Source organism: Lichenostomus cassidix, chromosome 2 (assembly GCF_008360975.1).
Source record: "Lichenostomus cassidix isolate B80296 chromosome 2, HeHo_3.0, whole genome shotgun sequence".
Classification (NCBI taxonomy): Eukaryota; Metazoa; Chordata; class Aves; order Passeriformes; family Meliphagidae; genus Lichenostomus; species Lichenostomus cassidix.
Window position 1 is genome coordinate 140,307,999 of NC_139482.1, and position 26,206 is coordinate 140,334,204.

General features: G+C 41.6%; 1 protein-coding gene across 2 annotated transcripts; it reads right to left on the minus strand.

Moving 5' to 3' along the window:
- Positions 1 to 1,450: 1,450 nt before the first annotated feature.
- Positions 1,451 to 26,179, minus strand: ANXA13 (annexin A13). 2 transcript variants are annotated; one of them, XM_085053525.1, is made up of 12 exons: positions 26,074 to 26,178; positions 24,340 to 24,414; positions 12,430 to 12,508; positions 10,063 to 10,157; positions 8,223 to 8,393; positions 7,655 to 7,688; positions 7,493 to 7,572; positions 6,269 to 6,337; positions 5,953 to 6,054; positions 3,925 to 4,000; positions 2,980 to 3,092; positions 1,451 to 1,785 (listed from the first exon to the last, which is right to left on the minus strand). In XM_085053525.1, the coding sequence occupies exons 1-12, from the start codon at positions 26,086 to 26,088 to the stop codon at positions 1,666 to 1,668; spliced, it is 1,029 nt and encodes a 342-aa protein (XP_084909651.1). In that variant the 5' UTR covers positions 26,089 to 26,178; the 3' UTR covers positions 1,451 to 1,665. The 2 variants fall into 2 exon arrangements, with proteins under 2 accessions (XP_084909651.1, XP_084909652.1); XM_085053526.1 differs by lacking the exon at positions 24,340 to 24,414 and having other exon boundaries at positions 26,074 to 26,179.
- Between the last annotated feature and the right edge of the window lie 27 nt (positions 26,180 to 26,206).

Genomic DNA, 26,206 nt, shown 5'->3' on the forward strand with positions numbered 1-26,206 from the left:
TGGGCACTCTTGCTGGAATATTTTAAAACAAATCCTTTGCCTAAACCAGCTACTTCATGTGTATTCCAGACACCCGCTGGCTTTTTCTTCAAACTACATCATTTGAGAATGGGTACCTGCCAGCTTATCTTGGTCTGAGCATACAGTGTGCTGGAGGATAAAATATCACCCTATCACTGGACACCAAAGTAGATTCTTCATCTATCCTTTCTATAGTCTCTGGTTACAAGAGAACCATGGCAACAGCAACAAGACAACAGGTAGATCTAATATTGTTCTGTTCTTGCTGGGTCTGAACGTTAAAATGTCTGTGATAAAGGCATTCAGGCATTTAGGATCTGCCCCTGCTATTTTAGGTGGCTAGAAATGTTGCCAAAGAAGGATCAGGCCTTTAAAATGCCAGAACATCCTGTTACACCTATGTGAGAGACCAATCATTGTTCTTAAAAGCCACACATCTTTCCCATCTCCCATTTATATTGCTCCATCTTATAACAAGATGGCCAGGTGCTGCTGCTGTGACATTGATCCAAGAGAGGAGAAGCAGGTCCAGTGCTTCAGAAATACGGTTTTCAATGGGAATTTGATGCCATCAGTCATCATACCTCAGAGGGCCTGAAAGACCCTTCGTCATGCAGAGTGGTGGTGCACTCAAGGGGCAGAAGGAGCCAGGCAAAGCGAAACACTCACAAGCCCATCTCCTTGACCTAAATTCTTCGTTCTCCTCTTCTTATTTGTCAGGCTATGTTATTTTATTTTTCATCTACATCTTCTCTCATATGATTAAAAGATCTTAGGGTAATTCAAGGAGGAAGGGACCTCCTGTGGTCTCTAGTTCAAGCTGCTGCTCAAAGCAGGGTGAGCCATGAGATCAGGGCAGGTTGCTCACAGTTTTATCCAGTCAGATTTTGGAAACATCCCAGGATGAAGACCATGCATCTGTCCTGAGGCCCACGTCTTCCTCTTTGGGAACGTGGGCAGCATTTCCCTGCCTGACTTTGGGAACAGCATTTCCCTGCCTGACAGATCCATGACTCAAAGACCCACCTCTTCCCCTGCTATGCTCCTGCACCATATCCCAGGAGGTGGTGCTGGTGGGGACTGCAAGTCCTTATCTCCTTCATGGGATAACTTAGGAGGTGGCTATGTTGAGAGGGCAACTCACAGATCGGGAAATCACTCTGGCCTTCCCTGTTGACAGCAGGATTTTAATCAGGGCCTGACTTAAATCATTAATTCTCAGCCTTCAGGTTGTTTAAAGAGCTGTGATAATGAGCTGAGAAGAAATTACTATCCATTTTCTCTTGGCAGGTCTGTAACAGCATGACATTCAGTGAATTGAGGAAGGGGGATAATCATCAGAATGAGAGAAAGACAGAAAATCTACCCAGAAGAAACAATGACAGAAGATTCCTCCACATATGCAAACACAAAGAGGTCAATTTAGATCTAGTTTTTTCAACATGTCTTTATTGCTTAAGGGCATTTGGCAAGATAGCCATAACATAAACATCATGTCCAACATTACTTGGCAACATATTTCCCAGCTGGAAAGAAAACAAATTGGATTTTTTTCTTTGTGCTAATGCCACATTTTTTGGATGCTTTTTTGGAAGCCAATCAAGAGATGGCTGCTCAGCATGCCTCTTCATTCTTGATGGGTTTTTAGTGCAAAATTGCCAGCAGCAACTTTCTGAAGTCCCCGGAGGTATCAGATCGGACAGCTTCAGCTAACGGCTTCTTGTACATTTGCTGGAACTTCTCCTTTATTGCTGGCAGGTCGCTCTGAGGAGACACCAAGAGCCTCTTTAGAAGAGTGGTGAATGCTTTGACTAATGTGCCCTGCTCCTACCAGCACCCATGGGGTCTGATTCAAGGCCCACCACACCCAGTGGGAGGAGGAGAGGAGAAGGCAGGAGGTCTAAAAATCTTGGAGGATTTTCAGCTTAACATTCAGATTTGAGGAAAGCCCATGTCAGGTGGTGATGAGAGGATGCTGTGAAGAAGGCCTGCATGGAAAGCTGTGCTTGGTGACTGGGAGAATCTCTGCCTAGTGGTGCTGTGCCAGCACAGCCTTAGTACTGGAAAAACTCACACAGGTCACTGAGAACTCCTGATGTCATCCCATGGTGGCGAACAGGGAAAGAGGCACTTCCCAGGAGTATGGCTAAAAGAGTTTTGTTCCACCCATAGAACTAATTTTCTGGTTACTATGGGGTGAAGAAATAAACTTGTCTTGAGCTTTCTGTGAGAAGGCACCTGAGGCACAGGTTGGATCTTTATCACTGTGGGTTTTAAAAGTTAAAACGACTGGACTGTGTATTAATATAGAGAATATCCTGGAGCCTAATTTTTCACACTGTGGATCATTGAGAAATATGCTTTCCTCATCCCTGTGAAAGACTTCTCCTCTGTGTCTATTGAAAGAGCCCTGGGATTACAACCTACACAGCTCACATGGAAGATTTAAAGACTGTGCTTAAATATCTCAAATGTCTTGTGAAGTTTTGTGCTTCTTAAAATGACAATTAACTCCTTTGGCTTTTTATTTTTCTTTCCTCCTCCCCATCTGTTTTTCCCAGCTGGAATCAGAGAAAATTGGCAACATATGTTTATAAGCAGTTCCCTCAAATTGAGAACTGCTGTTTTATCATTAATTTACTAGAAATTACTTTTTCACATCCTACTGGGGCCAGTAAAAAGTAAAACCAACCACCCCACGGGTTGATTTTAAACAGGTACAATTGACTCCACTTGAAATTGCCTGCATGCTTCCTGGTTTAGTTCCTTTGAAAACAGAAATAGATGCAGTATCAAAATTAGAGTTGTCTGGGTACAGAAGCAGAGTGTGACCACTGATGTCATTGGGCTGAAAAGGGTTTGCTGCGCACATGATCTATCAGGACTCACTCCATACCCTCTACATGTGTATTTCTCCCAGAGCTGATGTGAGGCATTACAGGACACAGGGTACCCTACCTCAGCCCTGGTGACAAGGATGCGAATCAAGGTCTCTTCATCAGTCCCAGCTCCTTTCATCGACTTGTGCAGAAGTGTGGCAAAGTAACCTGGGCAGTCTTTGGCACAGCTGACTAAAGAAAACAGTAAGAGGCCTCATTATTCTTGTACATTTAGTTTGTGATACAACTTCAAGTGGAAGTAAATAAGAAAGAAAAGGAAACTCTAGTTTTTATGCTTAGACACATGAGCAGACAGGGCTTTTATTCCAAGACTGATCCCCTAACAGTATGCAAGGAGAAATCTTGGAGTCTTAATGGGGATGTACATTTTTCCACAAGGAAAGTGTGTTACACAGTGAGATTACCCGCACTGAGTACTCTGCCTTTCCACAGTGAAAATGACATGAATGAGAATGAGAATGAGCACTTGTCCCTGTGGGGTTCCTCTTGCCCATCTATTCTTAGGGTAGCTGCTCACCCTGCAGATCACAGGAGGAAGACCTGGGAGAGCCTAGATCCAGATGGGTAACAGCAATACCAGTGAGCTGACCAGAGACAGGGCACAGGCTTAAATATGGGTCAAAGTCAACCCTAGTGGTAAATTGCTGTCGAGGACCCTGTACATTTTTATGGTGGCTGGCTAGCACACTTCTCATGATACCCAGGCACCTGCTGGAAGTTATCACCAGCCATGGTCCCAGCAGCAGCTTGGAGGTGGCCACCCTGTGTTAGAGGGGAAATAATTTAGCTGTGTGGAAAAGAGATGTGTCTGGCAGGTTTCATTTTTAAAACCAAGGAGACCAAATCACTACTGAAAACTGTTTCTTTTTTTCCTGGCAGATATGTCAGCTCAGTTTAGGGGTATCTCAATGGCTGTTGCCAGACCGTACACAGATCCCCAACAACCAATGTCAGATGATGGCAAGAACAAGAATAGAAAGGTCTTGAAACTATTATTTTTTACCTAGAGTCAGATAAGCCTTCTCCAGATCTCCAGACGTTTCACTTTTAATGGATTCTTCTATGTCCTTCCCGCACACCTACGAGATCAAAAGGGAGCCATAAGAGCTTCTGTCCGTACGTCTTCTTACTGTCATAAAATCAGCATCAGATTCGGGACCCAATGGCAAAAGATCAATTCAGATCCTTTAGAGCCTTTCCAAAGGAGTAATTTGAGGGCAAGTGAAGTTGTCCTCTGGTGTAAGTGCTCACAGATCCACTGGCACCAAGAGAAGGTCAATGCAGCCAGGTAAGGCACAATGCTGAAGAAATGGATAACCTATATTGTGCAGTCCCAGGTATCTGACAGCTTCTAGGACGAAGACCCTACAGCTTCTTCTTGTGTGACCCCTGGTCAGAAGAAGCAGTTTGAGCTTTCTCTAGCCTCTCTATCAAAGGCTCTGGATGGCTCCCACACAAATAAGATAATTTTTGGAGCTTTACCAACTCTATGAAGTCCTGTTACTTATTGTCTTTGGCTTCCCAGGGAAAGTTTACAAGCACTGCAATTGTCCCAAAGTTTTTGTATTATTCTGCAGGGAATGGGAGAAGCAGACTGTCTCTTCAAAACAGAGTTTATCCTGACTTTTGTGAACTTCAGGAACCTCAAAGGCTTTTACTTTGTTCTGCTTTGACTGTCAGGATGTCCCTGCATGATTCAAGACTCTGACTTTTAGGTCAGAGCTGGGAGACTGTGTGTACAAGGCAGCAAGGGCACCATGTGAGGATTTAGAGCTTAAGTTCTGCAAACCAGCAACCTGGTTTAGATCTTACCCTGTTTATCTCTCCAGCTGAAGAGAAGGGCATGTTCTCATGATTTGGGCTCTAATCTTGACCTACTTCTACTTCGAGTGCAGCCAGGCAGCATGTGGTGGATTGGTTTGGGCAACCTGATCTGCTTGGCTTTAGGAATCAAAAAGCCAAGGTAGCTTGGCTACTGGAGGATTTAACTGAACCCCCAGGGTTTGAGCCACTCCAGGGGAGAGAGTATCAGTTTGTGACTGGGTTTGTTCTCCTGCCAGCAACAACCCAAAACTTGGATTAAGCTGCAAACATTTTTCTAACTATTGGTTCCTTATTATGCTGACACTGAAATATGGCTTTGACTGGAGCTCTTTTCATCTTCAGTGCCTAAGTCTACAGTTTTCTGAGGAATTAATAGTTTTCCCAGGGAAGTTCAGGACTGTGGGCCAGAGGGTGGAGTGGGACCCTTTCCTGAGAATAAATGTCACTGCTGAGCTTCCACCTTGCTGCCAGGAGAAGGACCTTGGATCTCCCATGGCTTTGACTTTCAGAGGTAATTTCCAAGCATCTTTCTGGAGATCAGGTTCAGCTCCAGGCATGAGTAAAATGTCCCACTGGGTGACACAGGGAGAAGTGCTAAAGAGCCAGGATCCTGCTGCCTCCTTTGCCTTCTGTTTGGAGACAGGGGAAAGCACAGCAAAGCACCTGCACAGGCCATCTGCCCAGTGTGGGCAGAGAGGAAAAGGCTGGAGATAAACTTCTCCTCAGCCAATATGAGTGCGTGAAACAGGGGGAACTGGAGGAGACACCTTGCCAGGCTGTGTTTAGGAGGAGAGGAGAAGCCAGGAAAGCAAATCCTTGCTTCAGGGCAGGAGTTTGTGAACCTGTCCCTTTGCTACAGGAGCAGGGGTACCCACTGCTGTGCAGCTGTGGGAAGGAACAGTCATTGTGACATTTATTTGGCTGAATATTGTGTAGGTTATGAAGGGGAATGAGTTCTTCGCTGGCAGAAGATAGAGCTTCTCCTGTAAATCACCTGTTTCTGTAAGATCAAGATACAGTTGTAGAAGTATATTTTCCAAGATTCTCAAAGCATTCAAGAAGTTATGAAATGGCAGATAAAGGATTGTCCACTCTACATAGAATCATCTAGGTTGGAAAAGGCTCTTCAGGTCATTACATGTCTTGTAGGATCTGCAGCTACATATCAGGCTCTATACAACCCACATTGCAGAAAATAATAACTTACCTTTCCATAGGCTTGAAAAGTAGCTCTCAGCTGGCTATAGCTTCTCTTTGCTAGGACCACATTGAAAGCCAGTTCCTCTGTTCCCCAACGGCCTTCTCCTGCCTTCAAAATCACGTTATTTTTTTGACGCACTTGTTTATACACAGTAGAAACATGAAGTCAGCCAGAGCCCTTGAAGCACCAAGCTCCAGCCCATGTCCCCCTTGCTCATCTCCTTACGCTGCCATTGCCCCATGCTTGCTGTCTTTAGTCCCCCCGAGGCAGCCCTTGCTGCACAGCATGGGGAAAAAAGGGATTTTTGCACAATTGCACTTACTTTGTACAGATCGGTGGCATCTTGCTCAGCGAGCTCTGCATTGACCTGTTGGGTCTCATCTCGGGTTGCCTGCAGAAAAGGGGATGACAATAAAAAACCCCAGACCAAGTGCTGGTTGCATTTAATCTCGAGCCCCTCACAGATATTTTGGTTGGAGTTTTGCTGCCATCTGCTGACACCAGCTCGGGGATGAGCACGGTGGGACTTCGGGTCACCACAGCCCCTGGGTTTGCTGCCTTCAGACGTGAAGGGTTCATCCCCCAGCTTTATGGGCTCTGTGCTAATGAGATTGCAATGCTGATGCCTCTGGAGCAGGAAGGTTCCCAGTACCTGCAGTGACGTGCTGATGGATTTCACAGAGCTGGATATGCCCTGGTAACTGTGAAATGTTTTCCTGACTAACCTAGGTACTCTGAGCATTCACCTACACTGTCATCCCTGGGAGGAATTATGAAGGACTGATCTATGAAAAAAATAAAAAAGACTGAATGTGTTTGCGACTCCTGAACATATACAAGACGTTGAAGAGAGCTGTATGAATGCTTCCCAGAATGAGAATCTAAATTGTGATGTATTCAGTGATATGACTGTTAACGTTTTTAAAGCTTGTTCTATTTATTCAGTCTTTTCATTTCCCAGGGCTTCAGATCAGACTAGCCACTACATTGCATTTCTAGGTGTGCTCCTATTTTTCTTAGCTATAATGTATCTTTATGAAGATACTGATTTTTTGCTTTTTTCATGAAAGGTGTTTAGAAAAAAATGTTCTAATGGAAAATATGCTTCTTTGATGAATGGAGAAACAGCAATCTCATTCTTAGTTGTTCTGTGTTTATCTGAATTCTAAAATCCTTAGCTGAGATGGAAATAAGATTTAGTGGTTTGGGGCAAAATTCAGAATAATGGGGCCATGACCTCGAATGATTATTCTAGCCTTTACCATGGTATAAATAACAATAAAATAATGCTGTTATTTTCAAAGTATTGAAATTTATAAAATTATCTCTGGCGTCATAAACTAAAATTGTACATATTAAAAAGCTACAGATATAAAAGGCTCTTATACTGAAGAATACCTTTTGTTTACTGTAATTACCTCTTTATTATATTACATATCATAACTGCATTATTATAAATACCAGCCAATACTTATTATGATTACTCAGGGGAAAAAGGAATTATCTCTGTCAGGCAGCAGCATAAGAGGAAAGTCTCCAGCCTTACCTCTAGCAGCATGACTAATATCTTCCGTAGGGAGCCACTGGTGTCACTTTTAACATCAGACTCTAGATCCCTGTCAAACACTGGGAAGAAAATAAAATCTGAGAAGGGTTATCCAGTGATAAAGAATTTAAATGAAGGCATTTGAAAGACAAAACTACTTACAACGTTTGTAGGCCTCCTTTATGTTTACAATTTCCTAGGAAAATAAATAAAAAAAATTTAAAATCTTATTAATTAATAAATAAATGAGCAAACAAAACACCAGCAAGTCAGCACCATGCCCATACTGTGTGAGGCACAGCAACCACAGGGGTGGGAGAAGCCATGAATTCCCAGTGCCTTGTCCAGGACAGCACTTTGAGGGGTGCCTGACTCATGCAGGTGTCCCTCTGGTTTTCCCCGAATTTAGTCAAGAGCTAACTTTTTTTTTCCCAATAGGATTGTGTTTCTGTACCTCTGAACCATCAGAGATGTGTCCATGCATTTTTCTCATCAGTGTTGCCTCCATGCCATCCAAGGCAGATAGGAGTAGGATCAAGGAAGGAATGTGAATTATATTGCTCTTAACTCCTGCAAGAGTTTTAGCTCTAGTGTGGCAATCTTATTGCTGCAAACACTGGCAAGAGGCATTTCAGCCATGGAAGCTGGTGTGCTCCCTCCTCCTCCCAAGGATGCCCTTGGTGAGCTCTTTGCCCTGCTGCCTGAGGAAGGTCACCCATGGTGCCCCAACCTTGTTGTTTCGTGTGCAGAGAATCTCAATCAGCAGTGCCTCGTCTGTCCCCACACCCTTCATCGCCTTCCGAAGCTCTCGGGCCTCATACTCGCAGGGCAGGTCCAGCAAAGCCAGCACAGCCTTTTCAAAATTCCCACTCAGGTCTCCCTTCAGGGTCTCTTCCATCTCCTGTGGGGACAGGCAGGAGGGTTAGCGCAAAAGTTGAGGTGAGATTAGAGGGTTTCTTAATTTGTTTCAGGAAATTTGATGATTTGAAAGCTCTGTATCAAAAAATGAGAAAACATTAAAAACACAGGCCTTAAAATATGCAGACTTTTTTTTTTTTTTTTTTTTTTTGCAAAATAGGTTCCCTATAAGTTTTGGTTTCAGATTGACTGAAATGATTGTCCCATCTTCAAATATCAGCCAGTATCAGCCCAGTTTTGACTCTTGTTAGTGTAAACAAATGCAAAGTAGTGTTTTGAAAAGCTTAACAGGAGTTTACTCTGAAATGCAGAAGCTTCCTGCTTCAAAAGAGCTGCCACAGGGGATCAGAACCTTCTCTTTCAGTTTTGGTTAAAACTGACTTACTGGAAAAAGCAGCAGATTTCTGCAAAGTGCTTTGGTGCCAAACAAACAGCTTTTTCACATACACACACACACACACCCAACACCCACACACACACATACACATCAACCTTAAATCAGAATTTATTGAGACCCTGGAGAAGAGCTGGCTAGTGCATGCTGAGGATGCCAGCTGAGGATGTATTTGAAGTCTTATCTGCAGTTAACATTTCCTGTAGTGTGGGAAGCACTTGACAAGTTCAGAGCACTGAATGAGAAGTCCAGCTCTGAGTCTATTGTTCTCAAGTTCCTCCTTACACAACAGCACTTGAACGCTCAACTACTCAAGTCAGAGGCTGCCACTGGTGTTGGAGCAGTTTCAATGCACACACCATGAATGCTGCAAGCTCCTGGAGCAGCAGGAGAGTGAGATGTACCACTTGTGCCTCCTTCCTGGGAGATTCAGGCTGCCCAGGCAAGCAAGAAAGGTTGCTATGAGCTGATGTATCATGGCATTGGATAATTTCTAATGCCTGTTTTTATTAACTCTCATTATAGAACAAAACCTATACTATTTATGTAACCAAAATCTAGATCATGCTTGCTGTAAATTTTACATATAGAAGGCTTTCATTCATCTTCAGTGCTGACTGTCTTACTGGCACTAATTAATGGGCAAGCAGACACTAAGAAAATACTAATTTAATAATGAGGTCTCCAGGATTCAGCTTTTTACTGAAATAATATTTTAGAAGCTTTATTTTTCTTACACAAAAAATCATTAAGGCAGTCTATGCCTCCTCCTGCAGAAATCAAGTGCCCAATGAGATTTAGTTTTGCAACATGTTCTACTTCGTCACTGGAAGAAATCAATATTACTTCTATTAAACTCAGTAAAAATATAGTTGTTTAAGATCAAATAGTTTCTCTGAATTTGCATCTGGTCCAAGTGGGACTCTGACTTAAAATTTCCCTTTTACATTAACTTCTAAATGTGCCAAAGACAAACTCAAGCTGAAATATTTTCTATTTCAGTTATGAATTATTTTCTAGCTCTCCCAGCTTTGATTAAAATACTCTGATCTGGTTAAGGCTGATTTCAAGAAGACTCTGAGGCCTAAATTAGAAATATAATCGGTATTTTAGGAGATAAAATAAATTGCTGAATCAGAAACTAACTGGTGTCCTCCTTAAATCCAATATGCCCTTGATATGTTCAAAAGCAGAGGCCTGCAGGCTGTATTTTTGCAGGCAGTGGTTTGAAACAGAGAGGCCACTTATTTCGAAATACCTTGCTATACAAAGTCTTGTATTTCTGTTTTATTTGTTGTCTCTGCTCTGATGTTCGACTTGATAAGACTTCAATAATTTTCTTTTCATCGGTTCCTGAAAAAGAAGTTGTGCATAGGGATTATATAATCAGGAGTCTAATGCAGAGGAAAGAAAACGTGACCTCTAAAGAGAAAAAAATCCTGTACATATATCCCCAGTCGTTCCACCTCCAGGGTTTGTAGCATCTAAGGTTATTTTAAGAATAATTTTAACTGTAGTCAGCTACAATATTCAGACCATTAAATAAAAGTTCACCATCTCATACTGTTCATATCACAGAAATTGACACTTCTGTTTGAGAAGGTCAGACACTGCTCCTAAAATCAGTGTTATGCCAGTGCCCATAGGCTGACATACACTTTTTTGGTGACAATGCTTGCTTCAGCAGTCCCAAGGGATTGGCCACCAGATCCAGTTTAGTACATGCATGAATATTGTGCTGGCACAGCAGAACAAGAACAGTGGGGCAAGAGGCTGGAGCAGGTGAGGATGTGTTTAAATCAGCTTTATTAACCCAATGCCTGGATGTACAGCCTGTAAAACATTTGTGCTAATTTTGCTAAAGGCAGTCAGAAAGAGGAGCTGGAACCAACCTGGATGGTCTCAGTGTCTGCTGTGCTGCTTTGCTGGGCAAAAATCAGAGTGAAGTGGGAGCATGGGATGCCCAGAGAGATGCAGCTGCTGTGCTGCCCATCACAGAGGGGAGCTGAACACGCAGCCCCCTCCAGGGGAAAAGCCCTCAGCCAGCTTTGAGCTCTGACTTATGCAATGGAATTGAAGAAGCTTACTAAAGGCAGTGACCTTGTTCTTGTACTTTTCTTGCCCTCAGCCATATAAACAGATGTTTCCACATAAACAGATGTTTGCACTAAACAGAGCTGCTGGAAGACATCGTTACAGCTAAAACGGTTACAGTCTGTCCTACAGACAGGACCAGGTGATACTACCTGGATGTACAAAGGACACAAGAGGGCAGCTATTGCATTAACACAGCTGTCTTGGTGCACTTCCATCTCAGGGCCAGCAGCTTGACTCAGGCACTATTTTTTCAAGGCAAGTATTGAAATTGAGAATGTGAGCCAGGACAGACATTTGACCTGCTTGTGATGGGCACTGCCCAAATACCCATAGCATATAAAGGGTTTATTTAAATGGCAGACCAAAGGCATCAAGACATATACCAGGTCTGCTGATGCCTGCACATCCTGCTGGTGGTCACTGCCCCATGCTCTCCTTGTGCTCTGCCATCTGATGCATTTGGGTTGCCATCTCTGGGCTTTGTTCTCTCATTTCAGGCTTTTAGCAGCAGGAACAAGGGTTTCTGAGTAGCAACCAGCACAAAGGATGAAGATACAAATGATATTGGTATTCAGCACCAGCTGATGTGTTTTCACCCCTCATATCACCACCAGGTACATGGAGGACAACTTTAGGGCATCTTGTCCAGTTCTTCCTGCTTAGATCTGAGGCATTCCTAGTTTTAGCAGGAATTATACTCCTATTTGATAATGTTGGGTTAAACTCTCAGCAGGAGAGTCTTCTGGGGAACTGTTTTGAGGGGGCTCAGTTGATAGGACAGAAACAGTTCCTAAAATTCAGCACTTAACTAGCTTATTCTGAATGTCATTGCTATACCAGGAAGAAATGCTTAAATACATATTTACTGTGCAAATACCTAAAGTGAATTAATAACTTATTGATCTTGTGTGCTCCTGGATGTTCTTCCGCTACAGAACGTTGTCACCTCCACGGACCTTAGTATCCCATGGAACACTGTGCATTCCTGACTCAAATCAGTCCAGTCAGGCAGCTTACTTCAAACTACCTCAGAAGATGGTGAGGGACAGTGTTTTCAGTTAAAAATCACTGATGAAGGTTGAAATCACTGTAAATTCCTTTCAGCTGATGGCACTTCAGTGGGCTCTGATGAAATATGGAGGTGATGATGTTCTTTAATGGTCCTTGGAGGCCTGAGAAAGGATACATAACCATGACCGTAATTTGACCTGACTAGCTGGACCCTGTGACTGTCAAATTAGTCTTGGCAGCTTGATGTTCCTATCACAAGGAACAAATACCATGTTTACCCTAATCCTCTGGAGCCATGCAATTAACAAACTAGGTTTTACCAGTCTTTGAGGAACAAGCTGGCTTCCCTTCCTATTTATTTTCATTAATTTTCCTTGAGTCAGTATGTGACAGAAAGCATAAAGATTACCTAAAAGTGGTTGGAACAGTTGGTTTGCCTTAAGTTCTTGTATATGCTCTTTATAATATTGAATTGCCCTTCGTACAAAATCCAAAAAATCTACAAAATCTTTCTTACCTGCTCCTTTGCAGGCACTGTGTATTTTCTTGGCATCTTGCTCTGCATCAAAGCCGTGATGGTGGCGTTTGTGGGTTGACTGGGAAGACAGACACATGGGAAAAAAATTTCTGTTAGAATGACAGCAGTCTGGGCCAGGTTCTTGCTTGACCTTTGTTCACACCATCTAAACCTTGAAGTTCAGGCTGGGCTTTGCTGAAATACTATATATCTCACTACAGCTTCTGCAATGGATCCATAAATAGCTGTCACCACATGACATAAATGATCTACATATCTTTGTTCTGCCAGTTTTGACTTATTCAAGTAATTTAAGGGTAATAACTTCATACCAGGCATCTTCATGCCAGATCAAATATTACTGGTTTTTACCACTTTAACAACAGTCCAATACAAACAACTTATCAGAAGCAGGACCTATCTCTGCTGTACAGTTGTAAGTACTGGGAGCTAATAATCACAATCAGCTGAATAAAAACTGGTCCTGAAAACCTTTCTTGTGTTGATGCATTCAGGCAAACAAGATAAATGGAGATGTATAATGTGATAAAGCTGGGGGGTTTTGTTGCTGGGGAAGTTTGTTTGTTTATTTTTTTTATTTTGGCAAAATAATACCTTGAGCTAAATTTACAGGGACAGGGATAATAACTCAAAGTCCACAGCCACAGCAGCAGTTTACAGCCTGGCATATCAATGCAAACAGAGAACCATGTCTGCTCCTTCTAACCTGACAAGCTGTGAATCACAGGGGCTGAAATGCTAGTACACCCTCCATTCTGCTATTTCTCAGACAAGGGTAGAATTATCTGAGACCACAATGACGGCAACAATTTCAATTCCTCTACTATGATTAATCAGATATTTTAAATGCCCAGACTCTAAAATAGTAGTAGAAAATAGGTTCTGGGCTCCTAAGTAAAGTAGCACAAGTCAATATGCACACCACACACTTGGGGGTCTAAGTGGGCACTGACAGCACTTTGGCATTTCCATCCCAATAGCAACATGTCTATCAGGCTGTCTATCAGGCTGCCTGCTTTGCAGGACTGCCAGGCACTGGCACCACCACTATTCATTAAGAGTTATGATACCCCATGGCATGGACAGTCTGCTTTTATGCCCTTCTGAAAATGCCACCAGCCTGCTGAGGAGCAGAATGGGTTAAATGGCTGATTAACCTCCTTGTCTCTGGGGATAGCACAGGGCAGACACAATTCCTGAAAGACATTAGGCACAACATCATTCTGCTTGTGGAATAAAGAGAATTTATCTCTTTATTTATGGAATAAAGAGAATACATGTGGCTGTGGGCCATGTTTTTCCATGTACCCATCTGGCCAGAGAACAGTGTGTTTTATTTACAAGTATAGATTCAGACTGAAAGTCTGTCTGTTGGTATTCTTCAAAAGTTTCATGCTGTGATCTACTAGTTCTGGTGAAAGAGCTATAACTCTGGCCAAAGGGGTCCTCAGTCGAAAGGCAGTGTGTCAGTTCTCAAGGAGGAAAACCCAAATCCAGTCCCTACACTGCTTTACCAATGTACCTTTGTGACTGACTGAAGCCATTTAGGTACCTGGCTTTTCCAATGCAGTTAGTAGCTAGGATACAACCTACTGCTAATGGTAGCTGAAAACTGAAAAGCTGAAAGTTATTTTTACAACTATAACAATTAGTAAGGTGCAGTAACAATGCAATCATTTATCTTCATCTCTACAGCACAAGGTAACACTTTAATTGCCAAAAGTAATCATTATGCCAAAACACTTAATTGCCAAAAGCATCATTATGACAAATGTTGCTTTTAAAGATGTATTCTCCTGTATGCTCACACACGTTTTCCTAAACCTTTCAAACAAGGTGGAAATAGTTGCATATAAGCCACTAATGTTTTCTAGTGAGAGATTTTATTTAACAGTCTTCAAATTTCCCAGGAATTTGGGTCAAAATAAAAAGGGGAAAACACAAAGTTAGAAAGCAGATGCACTGGTAACTATTCAAAATGAATTCCATTCACAGTTTTCTATTATGGCAGAGTGTGGGAGCTTCTTCGTCGATGGCACCATGTACAAAGGAAATGTACTGACAGGCTGAGGGAGCCTGTCTTCAGCATGGAGAAGAGAAGGCTCCAGGGAGATACCATTATTTTGGCTCTATACTGCTAGTATGCTTATGGTTGATCTTGCTGTCTGTATTAGGCAACCAGTACTGAAGTTATTCTACAGTTGTTTGCAAAGCAAACCAAAAGGACCAAAGCAGCAGCTGAAAAATCAGAAAAAAGGAGAAAATTCTGTAGCACAAAATACAGAGAAAAGTGCTAACATAACAAATGTAGACATTTGACTACTTTGCAATTATCCAAGTGCTATTCTGATTTATAGAATCTCAGATTCCCTGCAACAGTAAGAGTTGAGAACTGTTGCTTCACATTCACTGCCTCCTGACCTGGGACAGAAGGTGCACTGGTGAGAAGTGAGAAGAAAAGGGCTTCATTTGGCATTCTCTTCCACTTTTCAGATATCCAGCCTGGACAGAAACATCTGCACAAACACACAAAAGCAGGAGCTGGTTTGTCCTTTGCCTTGCCTTGCCCACCAGCAGTGCTGGGCTGTGGGAATTGCCCTTACCATGCTGGTGCTGCTGCCTCTGCAGCTCCCACTGCCCAACCCTACTGCAGGTGCTCCTGGTCATGGTAAGGTCATGGCAGGACAGTGAGAGAGTGGTTTGCTCTCTCATGCCTTGGTGGCTGGTCAGTTATCCTCAGGTGTGGTGAGCCCCTAATTCCTAGGTACAACTTGTATTGAGTTTTGTGTTTGTGTGTAGCTCAGGTGCAACAGGCAGGAAAATTGTACCACCAGAAGCTGAAACAATGTTGTATATTTATGATTATTCATAAAGACATAAATACAGAGACATTTATTTTCAAGGGAAAAAATTATGCAGAAAGGAAGGAAGGTAGGCCTGCTTCGATGTTAAGGACATATTTGTTTTAAAGCACCAGAGGAATTTATTGAGTCTGCCCTGCTAAAGCCTCTGTCTTCAAATAAATCACTGCAAAATATTAAATTATGTGCCAGGGGGATACCATTCTTACAGTGCTCTGTGTAATACTAGCATCAGCTTAATAGAGAGAAATCTGACACTGTGGGTAAGTGACTGTCAGGCCAACTCCTGAGTCATCTGAGAAGCACTGCCTAAAATTCACTACTTGCTGAGTCCCATCCTTGACCTTCCCACTGACATAGCTTCCAAATGCAGGAGAGGGAGAGCTGTTTCAGAGCTGTCCTGCTCCTTACCCTCTGGATTTTAACAGGTGGATTTTCCTGTAAGGGATACATGGCGAAATCAATTGATGTTGTAACTTGTAGTCATTTTTCTTCTAAAAATATGGACAGAACCACTTTAATATAGTTCTTTTTTTAGAGTCAGGACCTTGGATTAGATTTGAGTCATTACTGACTTAAAAGTGTTCTAGCAAATTTGGTGATAGCATGATGTAGACTCTGAAATATCACGTGGGCAGACTGCAAACAACTTTGAAGCTGGACATAGGGTATAAGGGAACTTGCTTTCACAAACTGGTCTAGCTCCATTCATTTCGTTAATTTTCCTCTCATTTCTCTCCAATAGTTCTATATTAATTAGTGTGACCAGAGTTCTGATGGTAAAAATATTATTTGCACTTCCAGCATAACTGTATTTATGGCCTGTGTTGACTTGTTTTCTCTTATCCTGAATAGGTTTTGTCTCACTCATGTTGTGGACAATAATCTGTTTCCTTTGCAGCTTTGGCTACAATTGCCACATATTTATTTCTATTAAACTGGACTGTTTATAACAGATCTAAAACTAACTTGTTTTAAAGCACACCAAGTAGATTTTCCTACTATAAATTACATTTGACTTTAGGAAGCTGTAAGATGAGTTTGTAGTTGAACATGATCTGCAATGCTTAGAGAAGCATTTGGAGATTTTTCTTTGATGTTTCAGCATGTGGAGCCCTTATGGAGCACAAATAAACAGCAGAAAGGTCAGCAAACCCAAGAAGGACTTGGTGGTGTTAGGGGAATCTCATGGATTCAAGGCATCAACAGTTAGCATTGGTGGTTGTTGCAATACATTGCAGATAATCCTGAAAACAAAATCTAGTATCTTCCTCAGGCTAAAGAGAATTTAGCTTGCAGTAGATACAAAGTGCTCATCTGTCAGTAGACAGGAGCAGAAGAAATGCCACCATGAACATGCCAGGTAGTTTCCTGTATTGCAAAAGAGAGCTCTCCCTGAAAACAGCTCATAATACAGCTTGAGCAATCACAGCTATTTTTCCATTTCCACCATCTCATGCGGATCCCACAAGCCTGCTCAGGAACAGGTTATGGAGGAGTACTGTCAGAACAACCAAAAGAGCAGCTGCTTGGGGTGCTGGTCACCCACTGCAGCTCCAACAGAGATTGATGCTGATAATGTACATGGATAAATGCCAGCACAGACCCTTACGAGTAAATCACTAGGAAGAGCCAGCAGGAGTGTGGCTGCTGACCAGAGCAGATGAGATGCAGCTCTGGCAGCTGTAGGCAGAGCTCTAAAAAGAGCTGGATTGATCCAGGTAGACTGAGTGCCTACTCCAGTCTTCTTTTTTCCAGGTCCAATTTATGTGCTTTATTTAGTGGATGTCTAACTTCAAGCTTCTCTTTGGCTGCTGTTTTTAATTTTTCTTTGGTTTAACAGAAATAAAAATTAAATCTCAAAATGGCAGCACACAGAAAGGGCAGACTGACCCAGCCATGCTCTTTACAGCATTAACTCATGCACTTGTGTGTGGTCAGGAAGGAAATTTGGGACAGTATTTAGTTTTCTAAACATAGGTCTCTGATGCTGTTAGAGATGTCCCAGGGTAAGCTGCCTGCTGCCTGTCAGACATCAGTGGTCTCCTATGGGCCTGCACCCATCAGCCTGATGTGGATGTCTCACACATCTGAGAGCATCACCTGTGCATACTGGAGGTGGGATACACAATCAGGCCAGAGTTTTTCCACCCATTTTCTTATTCTTCACATATATTTAATTATGTTCAAAAAATGAATTGGAGAAAAACAAGGTTTTAAAAAGAATGACATAAACTATTTCCATGTGCAACAATCTGAGCTTTCCTTTCTATCAAGCAGGTGAGCACCAGCAGCCTCTCTGCCTGGTTTGTCAGAGATTTGCAGCTCCTGCCTGCCCGATTTTGGTTCCTCTACTGCCTACTGCAGTAGAAAACAATTCCTGTGATGGGCACAAGCACAATGGCCCAACACTGTGTGGATTCTCTGGTGTCTTACAAGGGTTGAGTTCATGCCTCAGCCTTTTGTTCAGGGGATTTCTAATACAGTCTCTCTCCTCTCAAGATTTATTAGAAACCTAACAGGCACTAATGATTTTGTGATTAGCACCCTGCTGGTAAATTAGTATAAAGTTGTCTGGTGGGTTCAAATGTTTTTAGCTAGGATAACAGATACATACACATTGCAGCATCTTGCATCCTATTGCATCCAGTTTCTTTGGGAAGCCAAGTCCCAAACAATCCATAATGTCCCAAAGGGGAGGACAGAAATACCAGAAAAACAAATGAATCAAAATAATTGAAAACTCACCCCAGACAGGAAGCTATAGAACCCGTTGGGATTTCTCAGTTCTCACCATGCACAGCCATTGAGCCACCAGTTCCAAGACCTTCAGGGAACCCAGTCCCCTGCTCAGCACTGTGAGAGCTGTCAGGACTGGTTTGGGCAGAGCTTCTTATTCTTCACATATATTTAATTATTGCTGTAGGCAATGAATCAGTAAGCTGACATCTCAAGGTGCCTTCCAGTTCTATGATTCCTGTCTTTATCTTTTGTGTGGAGAAGAAAATTTATTTTCCCTATCTACCAGGAAATATTCCAAACCATCTAGTCACCTTGTTAGCATAACAAACAACAGGACTGGGGTGTGCATCTCATTGGCTAAACTGTATCTAATACACTTGGATCACTGAAGACAGCTTTTGGCAGGTTAGCACCTACAAGATTAAATTTTTATAGACACACATATACTCAAGATTAATTATTTATCTTGGCAGAAGTATTTAATGAGCTATAATGCAACTGGAATCCAAGGTTAACTAGACTAACAGTAATGACTAGGAGAAAAAAAAAGATGTGTTCTTAGATCTTGTGGTTAAAACCTTCTAGTACATCATATGTTGTCAGGATAACATCCTGTTATCAGAAGAAACTCTGAACTCCCACCCAAAGTAGACTTAATGACAGCCCAAACCTCATCACTCATTTCAAGCCTTTCCGTCTGTTGAGAATAAAACACAAGAACAAACATAGGAGTAGGCTGACGTATTTTGATCCTCATCTACTTCCAAAGACAGACTGAAAACAGGATGCCACATTTGTACTTCATCAATAGTCTGATTTACTGAAACAGATATTGCCAGTCATAATGATTCTTTTCACCTTCTCACAGTGCTACCTCAGGCCCCTCTGGATTGGTCAGTGTTTTGGATAACAGCAGAAGACATGAGCATAACCAACTTAACCTATTCTATAACAATAATAGCCAGAGCCTCCTACCTCTAGATAGATTATATAAAAATAACATCGTCTTGTTTTAAACCCATGTATTCCTAACAGAAAATGTATCTTCCTGCTCATGTCAGTTAACGATGCAGTTGAGACTGGAATGAACAGCAACAGAGAGGAGGAAAAGCCATTTAAGTGGTAACATCCAACCTGCCCGACAAGCAACACATCTCCCTTACCAATGGCAAAGAGCCTGGAGCCATATCTCACATGTCTCAGAGCTGTGCATGGGAGAGCTCTTGGAGTCAGCCGGCAGAAGATTGCCCCTCCAGCAGGAGCCTCCAGCTTTGCCATGGGATGGATGAGGGCCCTGGGGCAAGCTGGCAATGGTGCTTGATGACCTGTGGCTGCTTTCTGTGGCAGCAAGGCCCTGGGACACCAGAACAGCCCTATTCTTGTCAAGCTTGGCATGGGGCTGCAAACATTCCTGGGGGATGAAAGGTTGAGCTGCTCAGAAAGCTCAAGACCATCAACCAGAAAGGGTAAAAAAGCAGCTAAAGCCCATTTCATTGCAGTGTGTGGGTACTCCCATGAGAAAAACTTCCAAATAGTAGAGCTCTTTAATATAATGAATAAGCAAAAGAAAGAAAGAGCAATTACTGGTAGGCAAAGTCAGGACTCATTTAAGTGGGAAAGGCCACTCAGGGCGAGGATATCTCATCGTTAGCAGATGATGTGTTCACCATCTCCTATCATCCTTGCACCAAAGTAAGGGATTCTTCTGCAAGCTCTGCTTCAGTAAAGTTCAAATAATGGGGCTCAATTATTCAGGTAGGAATTTGTGAGAAATGTAAAGGATTTTAGCACACAGGTCAGAGTAGATGGGCACTAACATTTGAAAACAACAGAAGCAAACAGTGGTGTGTTGGCAGCAGGGCAGTATCAGCAAGCACTGGGGTTTGTGCTGTGGTAATAAAAAGGTAGGGTTGACAAACACCTTTTTGACAAATCAATTGGTAAGTGCAACCTTAGGACAATGTATCCTTTTGTCTGCAAAGTTCCTTCTTCTCCTGTGTTGTAAAATACAGCTCTCATTTTTGTTTGTTTGAGCGTTTTTCTCAGTCAACTGCAATATGCAGCTGGAAAATTGCCATCTTCCTCCTTGACTGTCCAGAGAATGGTATCAGTGTCTCTGAAAGCCATCCTACATCTGCCAGCCAGGCTGTCACTCTCCCAAATCCTTGCAGCTGGTTTATGTCTAACAGCTGCATGACAGCAACACACACTGTCAGCTAACTTGCTCCTGATAGTTTGTTGCTATCAGGATCAAAACAATTTCTATATGAATTCTATACTGGATAATACAATATACATAAGTTTTATGGATTAGTCAACAGTCTGCAATGACTGTTACTCTTTCCAAACTGAGAGGTGCAGCCCTTATTTTCTACATCTAAGACTAAACCTACAGTGACAAGAAGATCCTAATAGAGTTAGTTACATTTACTTTTTCCTATTACAGACAAGTGGCAATAGTGAAGATAATTGCTCTGACAGTTATTTAAACTGCAAAATTAAAATAATCTTTCTCCTATAACATCCCTTCTGTTTCTAGTAGCTGTTAATATATCATCTCGTAATACCTTGTGATTAATTTTTTATCCAATTGATTCATACTCATCACAACGACAGAGTAACCCACAATTTAGAGAAAAATGTAAGTTTGGTGTGGTTCTCTCATGGCTGAATTTTATACTGTCCAGTTTTAATGTTTTCAAAAATTTTTGTGGCTGATGGAACACCTTAACACAGAGTACTTTTAAAATCAGTTAGCTACCAGGGCATCATGCAGTGGGAATGCCAAAGTTGCAAAACTGCAGCTTTTATTTCTAGAGAGCTCAATACAGATGCTTAAATAGAGACACCTCTGAGATGTGTGAGAGCACTCAGCACCTGCATGGGACTGGCAGAGGAGACATGGAGCTGACAAGGTCCTGACTCACCTGGTGTGGTGGCTGAATCCAAGGCAGGACAGGATGCTAGAAATCTTCAAAGACACCATGCCTGTCGTCAGATGTGAGTCATGCCTCACATCACTTCCTTTGATTACTTATCTTGCAAATGGAAGCCATAAAAATGCAAACAAATGGCTTTACTCACCACGGATATATCTAGTATTTCAAGTTGGCAATAATTCTTTGTTATGACGGGGGCAGACTATTTTATTTTATTGACCACAATACCTAGTTGGAAGACACTTGGAAAACAGCATATTTTACCTCTTTTTTCAGCTGTGATACCAGATTTTTGACTCAAATGTTCTTATATCTTATTAAAAATTTGACACTCATTACCTCCACCAACACTTGGGATGAGTTAACCTTGATGGAACTGAAATAAATTCTTGTGTATGCCAGCATGAAAGCTAACATGACTGAAGAACACCTACACAGGGCTCAAATCCATGGCCACAATCTTTGGAAATGTCGTTCTGACTCTTTCATGCATTCTAAAGATCAATTATTTAAAAGGAGAAGAAGGATTTTACACCCCGTCAGGGAAGCCCCAAGATGACATGCTTCACATTTGGTCCCTTCATTGTTCCTAAAATATATCTCTGCAAGATGCATCATTTAAACATCATCTATACACTCACAGACACACAGAAGTGCTGTTACTATACAGACATGCATGTTTAGTGTCCAACAAACCAACTGTGCCTACAGAACTTGGAGGTTTGTGTGTCTAACACCTTTCAACCTCACAGGAAGGAGTTGGAGGAAGTTTCAAGATACTCCCAGGTCAGCTGAGTCACCTAAAGCAGCAGTAGTCAGTCCATTGCTTCAGCCACTAGTCATAGTTCACAATAAAGGCAAAGTGATTTTCCTGGATAGCAACTGTTGAAAATTTTATATTATTTGAAAGTAGTTCTTGCTTGACATAAAAAGTTAGAATTGTGGGGCTACAAATTGAACTTTATCTGAACCATAAGGCTGTGTTGTGTAAATAAAAGATGGATTACAGAGAAACCTGGAGCTATTAGTCTGGTCATTAAGAACAGCAAAGATAGATTGCAGTGAAACTTGAACAACCAGAACATTAATAATAGAATAGTCAAAGCTAGCAGCTTAAATATTACTTAAAAATTAATGGCTAGAGTGGGCAGCCCATAGATTGTGGTATATGAATTGTAATAACCATATTCCAACATGGAATACAGAACTGACCAAGACCCCCAGCAAAACCAACCTCAGGGGATGTGAAGATGACCACGTGGCAACCATCTGGTAACACAACAGTGAACCAATAGAGGGAGAAGACCCCTAATATTACCATTGGTCTGGAGTGTTGCATGAGGGGTGGGGAGTTTAGACTGTGAGGGTTTAATTGCCCAGGAGTGTCTTTGTTCAGGATCCCTCTTTTGAGGCACCTAAGCTTGAGCTACCAGATATCATAACTGATCTGTGCCAATAACCCACCTAATGGAGGTGAGAGTCTAGTGACAAAAATTTCTCTAACAGTAACAACAAAACTTGGTAGAGTATGTTGAAACTGCCATATACAAAAAAGAGCATTAGAGTCCAGATACTTTGGGTTTTTTTATGTTCTTGTAAAACATAACTGGTTGACTTATTTACATCATGTAAACATAAATGTAATGATATGTCATTACATTAGATGTATTTGATATTTCAAATGAGGCTTTTTTGCCACAAATGCATCATAATTTCTTCATGAGTAGATGCTTGTTAACACCTACTACAGCAGCACTCACAGGACAGCCTCAGACCTAAAAGCAACAGCAAATATCCTAGACAATAAGGGACCATGGAAATGAAAAGAATCTGCCACAGCTCTCCCCCAGTGGTGGGTGGCTAAACAAGAAGTTATTTCTGTCTTGTGCTGACTGTGGGCTTATGGCCAGGGACTGAACAAGAATCAACTGTCCCTGAGCACTGGTCTGCCAGGAGAAGCAACAAAGAGCAGTTGTTGAGTTTCATGATGAGATAATAAAATCACGCTGTGGTAATACTTGTACTAGGGAAACATTTCTACAAGCACAGTAATGTCCATAGGCAACACAGAAGTCCTTGTGAGTTTTGTGAGCTTATGCCCAAGAGGACTCCTTGGGCAGATATGTTCTCCAGGTTATACTTACATTTTACCTTCAAGTAAACCATCTCACCCACAACAACCTGCCACCACCTTCTTTTATAAAGTCCACCCTGGAAGAAGGTTTAGGCTGCTTTGCAATGACAAGATGAAACTCAAGGATGTTGCAGAGAATCTCAAAAAATGATTTGAATTAAAACCAAAGAACTCACCCAATTCCAAAATTAATTAAAGTCACAAACAGCACAGAATAATGCAGGAACAGTCTTCAAGGATTTTTGAGAGACAGTAGATAAAAAAAAATACAAAATTTCACATAAGTAAAAATCCAAACTTTTCAAGTCATATAATGGAAACCATTGCTGCTATTCCCAAAATGTCCCCAAAGCATCTTCCTTACAGCAGAGCTTCTACCCAGATTTTCAGGTGTATTGACTCTATTTGTGTTAATATTAAGGGTAGCAGAAGTACAGATAAGCTTGATGCAGGACTGCAAACACAGAAAATAATAGAGAGACTTTAAATCTCTAAGGATATGCAGCCAAAAATATTGATTGTAGGAAAAAAGTACCAACTTCAGAGAGGCAAAAAGCACACAAAAATATGCAGATTTTGAGTTGTAATGTAGCATCAGGTGCAGCTCTTAACTGGGAACTCAGTTTCTAAGAGAAAGGTACACTATACTGTTGGTTGGAAAATTTTTGCTTTTGGAAGCAAAAATTTTTGCTTTTGGAAGTTGGTTGGAAGCATCTTTTTCAGTATAATTTGATACTTTTTTCCAAATTAACAAGTTCAGGAAGATATTAATTTTGATGAAAGCTCCATTTTAAAATGAGACATTCTGATATAGCTGAAAAGTTCCATTTTAACATCCACATAGTGGAACCTTTTCACTGAAAAATGGTTAGCTTTCAATGAAACTCCATTTAATAAAGACAGTTAAAAAATAAAACTTTGAAATCTAAACTCATTTAACTAAATAAAATATCTCACTTGACACAGATGATTCATTTAATATTTCTCCCAGTAGAAGCTATTAAAAAAAAATTCTGAAATTTCAAAGCAGACAAAATTCTGTTGTTGTGTTACTCAACAGAATGAAACAACCCATTTTTACCCAGCCAGTATTGACCATGAAAGATAAGCTGCCTCTGTGCACTGCAGTGCCTCCCAAAGCCACCAAAACCCACAGCAACAGGTGCTGCAAGAGCACAGTGCCCCTTTCATCCTCCACCAGAAAAGTGCTTACTGGCTCATCTGCTGACAAACTGGTAGCCCCTATGGCTGGTTTCCGAATATCCTCCGTGAGTGTGTAAGACTGGCTCTGGAGGTTTAAAGAACACAGTATATAAGACACCCATGAGCCTGTGGTTACAAAACATGAGATTAGGAGAAACAGCAAACTGCAGCTGGAAAGCTCTGGTAAGAACTTCTATTTTACTTTCAGGCTCTTCAAGAAGCGGTTCTCTGACACAGATGCAGACATTTCTCCAAGATGACCTGTAACTGTCTAGGAACAACCATGAGATGCAATTCCCACATGAATCTGGGATGAATGATGGGATTCTCTTCCAACTTGAGATCACCCCTTTTCCCACTGCAGCCTCCAGCACAACTGTGGGGTGCTGCACCCACATCCAGACTGCCTAGTCCAGCATGGAGCTCCCAACCTGCCAAACCTGCCTGAGATGCAGTGCTGTGATCATTCCTGCCATAGATATACCACATCTGGACAGTTTAAACCTGAATGGAATCTGTTTGCTCTGCACTGCATTCCATGTGTTGTGCACGGGAAGGCTCTCCAGGGTTAGGACCCTCAGGAGATGCCTGCTGACCACCCCATGAGGTGTGTGTCCTTGTTTCCTGTGCACAGATGGGATTGCTGGACACAGGTAGTGCTGCTGAACTGCTCACTGCTCTCCCCTCAGGCAAAGAGACAGTCCAAAAAGAGATGGTGTTGAGATGGGACCATCCTCACATTCACAGGGAGACAAAAAGCTCCTTTGATTAGCAGCTGGAGTTTGTGCAAATGGTATGGGGTGTCTTGCTCAGTCTGCCAAAGAAAATGTCGTGGGGAGATGGTCCAAAAGCATCAAAACCTTGGCATGTCTCTGGGCCTTGCCCAATTTGGATTAAAAAAAAATACATGATAAAATAATATAAATATTACAGAAACTAATGTCACAATAACTCATATCAACAAGCAGGTTGTCTTCTATTGATACATATTCTAAAACTGCAGTTTTCAGCATTCAAGGAGAAAATGCACTGCTGAACAAATATTGCTTTTATCCACTAGTTTCAAAATTCAAGCCAAGACCCCCAGAATCTTCAGCATAAGCTACTTAACTTGCAGAGGAATCAATCATTCACAGCTGTCACACAAGAGCTTTTGACGATCAGGTAATTTTGAGGTTAAATGTCTTCATGGAGACATACAAATGTTAGTCAAAATTGTCTTAGTCAAAATTCATATGGTAATTTGAGGTAGTAAATCCCAACATCTCGATTTTAATCAGGCCCTTCTGTGAGCACTACACAGATACTCCTGTCCCTTCTGTTCTGTGATAAACAGACACATTTTGGAAGTATTGGCCTTTGGGACAGCAACTTTTTCATACATCTTTAGGGAATTACTTTAGTGTTCAGAATGTTCCAACACAAATTTGCTAGACTAACTAAAATTAGTTTTCCCATGACATCCTGTACATCGTTTCTTTCTCTCAAAATGAAAATGCTGCCTTGTTAATTAACCCACAAGGAGCATTAAAACACAGGACCTGTGTGTTACAGTAATAATTTCATTATTTATGTGCTGCAACGAAGCAATGTTAGCAGTTACATACAAGTTTCCCACACAAAATAGTTTTTGAGTTTAAATCCTCACTTGCAGCTGTATTAATGCCATACAAAGTGAAATGTGACAAAAATAAAACCAGGAAAACATTGCATTCTTGACAATCCAAAATAAAACACTACTTACATGTGAACTGCCCATTTTTGCTTAGCCTGAATGTGGAAGGTGCAACTCTTCTGCTCTTCAATAAAACAAGCATGAAGTTGGAATAGCTAAATACTACCTAACCCTGGGTTAATCAATAACTTCTGAGATTATT

Coding starts and splice junctions, on each gene's coding strand:
- ANXA13 (XM_085053525.1), bottom strand. Junction 8,394..10,062: donor ACAAGACTTTGTATAGCAAG/GTATTTCGAAAT, acceptor CTGTCCCCACAG/GAGATGGAAGAGACCCTGAA. Junction 6,055..6,268: donor ATGCCACCGATCTGTACAAA/GTAAGTGCAATT, acceptor GTGATTTTGAAG/GCAGGAGAAGGCCGTTGGGG.